At 43.4% G+C, this 5307-nt stretch overlaps 1 protein-coding gene across 1 annotated transcript in view; it reads left to right on the top strand.

Moving 5' to 3' along the window:
• Positions 1-555: 555 nt before the first annotated feature.
• The window catches only part of LOC104967787 (ATP-binding cassette sub-family A member 2-like), a gene marked incomplete at its 3' end in the record, with an annotated part of 16237 nt that continues 11485 nt past the window's right edge, over positions 556-5307 (top strand). The window contains exons 1-4 of the mRNA XM_010797309.1: positions 556-561; positions 2079-2218; positions 2600-2774; positions 2890-3005. Of these exons, the coding sequence (XP_010795611.1) occupies positions 556-561; positions 2079-2218; positions 2600-2774; positions 2890-3005 (437 nt within the window). The remainder of the gene's footprint in view (positions 562-2078; positions 2219-2599; positions 2775-2889; positions 3006-5307) is intronic.

The following is a 5307-nucleotide window of genomic DNA, read 5'->3' as shown; positions in this document are numbered from 1 at the left end:
GGCAGGACACTGTGTTTTAGAGAGAACCCCTCCCCCCTGCGTCAGCAAACGGCTTGCGCGGTAATACCATCGCCCAGATGGTCCGCTTTTAGTTTCCCAGACGGTGCTTGTCAGGACTCTTTTCACTTCTGGCGGCGGGGGGATATTTCCTTCTTCTTCCTCCACATTGAGGGGTAACGGTGAAAACTCTTCTTTGATCTCGCTTTTTGTTTGCGTTTCTTTGCTTTTTGTTGCACATATCTTGTACACCGCTGGTTCCACAGTGTTTTCTTGATGCACTACTTCTTCCAATACAATGGTTGCGTGGAGATCTCTGGAAGACACCAGAGTTAACACAGCCCAATCTGTTGAGGTCAACGTTGCTTTAACACTGTGGGGTCCATACGTTTCTCCATTCTTCAGATTGTAGAAATGCAGTTCATTCGCCATATAGTTGAATACGTATCCCCAAACATGTTCATTTTCCAGAAGCCATTTATCTTCAAGATCTTCGACCGGAGGTGTTTGAACCCGGCACAGATACTGCTTCCGTTTCTTGATTGGCGCTCCGGACGGATGGCGGTAAGTTGTCACAGGCGTCTCGCTGATTAAACCCATATCGAGGCGTCTCTTGGCCATTTTTTCTTTTTGGAAAGATGACTTGATGATTGGAAATGACTGGCTTTTTATCTGCACGGGGTTCTTTTTTTTTATCTCACTCCACCCCTTCGGTCTTTTGACATCACATAATTGGGGCGGGCCCTTCTGTCACTTTTATGCATACTAATGTGATGGAAGCGGCATTTTGTTTTAATAGACTTGGGGGCGGGCCCACCTGTCACTTTTTATGCATACTAATGTGATTGAAACATCTTTTATTATACACCATAAGGCGCAACAGTGGGGGCTTTTCACACCTGTGAATACACATCACCCCCCTCCTATCGACGGATCTCACACCTACTTGGGATATCACACCTACTTGAGATCTCACACCTCGAACAAAGGGGAGGCGGGACTTAGCTCATTAGCATAAGTAGGGAGAGCTCTGACCTGTCACAGCACCTGTCACTTTCTATGCATACTAATGTGATGGAAGCGGGATGAATAATACTACTGCTGTAACCACACCTCCAGAACCCAACCCACTCATTTATGCTTTAAATAACTCCTACTACCTGTACAGGCTTGCATCTATCTTGTAGTCCAATACTAACTACACACTATTTACTGACACTGAGCGGTGAAAATATAACGCTTATGGCGGGACAGGGCTGCTGAGCCTAGAGATGGATCTGTTGGTCCTGGCACCAGGGAGAGGGTAAACTGATTTAGTATGAATAGCTGCTAAAATGTACCTGCATTTACTAAATGTCAGCTAAAAGAGGAGTGAAATTAACAACCTGTATAGATATTAACAGTACTTAATGTCAGCTTAGTAAAAAAAAAACATAACAATTATTATTTACAATGGACTACGCTTAGCTAACAGACAGATTTCCACCACTCATAGACCACTGCTACTGTCGCCCTTTAGTCGCTCTATCTTGTCTTTCTCTCCTTTCTTTTCTCTTTTGAAAGCCTGACTTTGTTAGTCGTTGAGATATGGTACACAAGTAAGTACTAGCATCCATGCTCCTAACATGCTCTCACTCTCTGCTAGAAAGTGCAGGCGGTGCTGTACCGCGTTTGGAGGCAGGACCAAACCATTACATGTAAATAGAGGGGGGTGTACAGTGGCTTTGGATAATTAACTTTTGGAAGAAAATAAGTTAAATAAATTGTAAGTTTAGTGAGTAAATTATCAATATAACGTCCTATTAATGTTAATTCTTGATGAATGATGAAAGGTTACTTAAAAATTGTTTTCTTAATGTTCTAAAATTGTTTGGGCCCCGTGGTGAGGGTGGCCAATAGGGTGGCCAGGATTCAGCTGGGAGTGGCCGTGGCCACTCCCAGCTCCGCCACTGCTTCAGGCTCCGCTGGGGAAGAGAGAGATGATCCTCCGCGAGGACGACGGCTGCTTCTAGGCTGGCGGGGTGGTGGCACTGGACCCAGTTCCCTGTGGATATTGGGACTCCTACGACAAATTGCTCCAGTGCCACCTGCTCCACAACGTCCTTAGCGGAGTGTTGTCCCGGTCGGAGCCAGCGCCTCGCGGCATTCAGGAGCTGCTGCGCGTAGGAGAAAGGACGGCCGGCTTCCCAGGTCCTTTAGGAATAGGAACTCTAGCAATCAGGTCAATAGCACAATGGACGGTGAGGAGGAAGAGCCAAAGCCTTGGATTTGCTAAAAACCTCACCTAGATCATGGTAGTAGGAAGGGACTGAAATCCTGCCTACAATTCCCAGTGTTGCTTCCCCTGTCCATCTCAACTGTTTGCTTTAAACAGTGATGTAAGCATTCCTTTCCCAACCCCTCCACCCTGCAAGAGTGCCAATTTATGTGGGGGTTATGACGTTTTAGCCAGGGGAAACCCAAAATGAGAGGATGTTGGGCTGAGTTATAAAGGTGGAAAGACATAGCCTTGTGATGGTTATCATTTACAATAATTTCTAAAGGCTCCTCACCTATTTCTCCTCTCTCCTCGCTCTCCTCTCTCCTCTTCCTGTATCTCCAGGCTCCAGGGGACAGATGTGGTGATTGCCATCTTCATTATTGTAGCCATGTCTTTTGTACCGGCCAGCTTTGTGGTCTTCCTTGTTGCAGAGAAATCCACGAAGGCCAAACACCTGCAGTTTGTCAGCGGGTGTGACCCTGTCATCTACTGGCTGGCTAATTACATATGGGACATGGTGAGAAAACCCTGGGGTCAATACTGTACAAAGAATAATGCATGTGTAACTGAGGTTAGGGCAGTGGATTGTCTTGTGTTTTTAATAATTCATTGTGTGTCTGCTCTCTCCTCAGCTGAACTACCTGGTGCCTGCTACATGTTGTGTGATTATTCTGTTTGTGTTTGACCTGCCGGCCTACACATCACCAACTAACTTCCCTGCAGTCCTCTCTCTCTTTCTTCTGTACGGGTGAGACCTTGGAGTGCACACATCTTTACTTATCAGCGTTTATACCTGGAATTAACGTCTCATTATAGTGTAGTCTAGTGGTCTTACACTTCTATTGAAGGGTCAGTTCACCACATTTAAAAAAAACTGAATGGAATTTAGTTTGTGGTTAGTTTGTAAGTCAACACTTAATGAACGCAATATTAAAGTAGAACATCTTTACTGATATTCATTGTGTGATGGAAACCAAACTCATCAACCCAATGAGGGCTGGAAAGTGAAAAAGATTCAACAGGCTGTTCCAATTAACTTCAATCCAATCACGGCCACTTATCATAGGGCTCAGTAGTGTGTATGCCCCCATGGTCCTGTATGCACTCCCAACCACATCTACTCCTGATGAGACAGCAGTTAGTGTCCTGATGGATTTATGTCCATCTCTCCTTTTGTAATGGCCCCTCTCCCAATGTCTCCTCCACACTCCGGGAGAGAAACTATTATATAGATGTAAAAGATATGAAGGTTACAAGGCCTTTTGCTAACCTCGCTTGTAACATCACTGTCAACTCTGAGTGATTTAATTTGCAGTGGAGGAAATAAGTATTTGATCCCTTGCCGATTTTGTAAGTGTACCCACTTACAAAGGAATCAACAGTCTATAATTGTAATGGTGGCTTTATTTGACTAATAAGAGACAGAATATCAAAAAGAATGTCCAGAAATGTACATCATATAAGAGATAAAAATGAATTTGCATTTAACTGTGGGAAATACGTATTTGATCCCCTTGCAACCAACAAGAATTTTGGCTCCCACAGACCGGTTACATAAATCCTCTTCCTTTAAGAAAGTACTCCTTTTATCAACTAATTACCTGTATAAAAGACACCTGTCCACAGAATCAATAAATCAGATTCCAACCTCTCCACCATGGGCAAGAATAAAGAGCTGTTTAAGGACCTCAGGGACAAGATTGTAGACCTGGGATGCGGTCGAATAGTCCATTTAGCTTAGCAACCTTCCTAACGGAGTGAAATGACCCGGAAGTGGCAACCATGATAAGTGCTGTTCAAATTCTCTAGTCTAGATGATAGGAAAGGAGATTTGAAACTTCCTTTATAACCTCCTTTAGCTTAGGAACCACTGGACCTTCCTTTATGAAAGGAGAGGAGAAAATGCTGTCCAACAATGCCTTGCGGCCGCAACATATATCGTGACACAACGTTCACGGAAACAACCGACCGTGACCGAGAAATAATATCATGAAAGTTACGGTATTTATTAAGTAATTTACAACTTATGTGGTAACTTGCCAAAGTGCTTTGTTTTGAACCTTCAACACTATAATAATCAAAAGGAGAAATATGAACATTACTTTTTTACTGAAATGATCAAATAAAGTCAACATTTCACTGTCTTTACTGAGCTGTGTGGGGGTTCTTAAACTTTTAATACATGTTTGAATGGTGATATACACAGTGATATGTTAAGGAATAAAACGTTAATATCCACATGAATCCCAATATGTATGAATGTATGAAAATATCTTAAAACAAATACAAATGTCTTCATTATAATACACGTATTAACGTGTGGACCGGAGGGAGAGGGTGACGAACATAAGTTTAAGTTTCACTTTACTTTTTTATTTAAATTCCAACCTTGTTCATGAAGAATATGTGTCTCTGTTGCCCACGTTCATAAAGCATAAAACAACACCATCAGAGCACGGTGCAGAGTCACCTCTAGATGGGTTTAGTCCGTTGTTCTTATTAAACATCCATGTAGTTGGCTGTATACAAAACTGTAGTTTTCCCCACAGCAGACGCACATTTATGACGTCCGCTGGCGCATCATAAACACGTTGAAGTGCAGTCGGATTCGCAAAGCACCTCGGTCTTTTTTCCTATGTCCTTTTAAATTATCCTATCCACTATCCCTTAACCACGTGATGTTTCACACAGAGGTAAAGGAATAGTGGATAGGAAAAGATGATAGGAGCTTATTTTTGGACAATTCGAATGCAACCCTGCACCAGGCTGGGATTGGCTACATGAGCCATCAGAAAGCAGCTTGGTGAGAAGGAGACAACTGTTGGTGCCATTATTCAGAAATGGAAGAAACACAAAATGAGCATCAGTCGCCCTCGGTCTGGGGCTCCACATAAGATCTCGCCCCGTGGGGTTTTGATAGAAAGGTGAGGGATCAGCCAGAACTACACTGGAGGAACTTGTTAATGATCCCGGGGAGCACAGTCACCAAGAAAACTATTGGGAACACACTACACCATGATGGATCAAATCCTGCAGCGCCACAAACCCCC

The sequence above is a fragment of the Notothenia coriiceps genome, unplaced genomic scaffold (assembly GCF_000735185.1).
Source record: "Notothenia coriiceps isolate Sejong01 unplaced genomic scaffold, NC01 NC01_scaffold00037723, whole genome shotgun sequence".
Taxonomy (NCBI): domain Eukaryota; kingdom Metazoa; phylum Chordata; class Actinopteri; order Perciformes; family Nototheniidae; genus Notothenia; species Notothenia coriiceps.
This window is presented reverse-complemented; position numbering and strand designations above follow the sequence as displayed.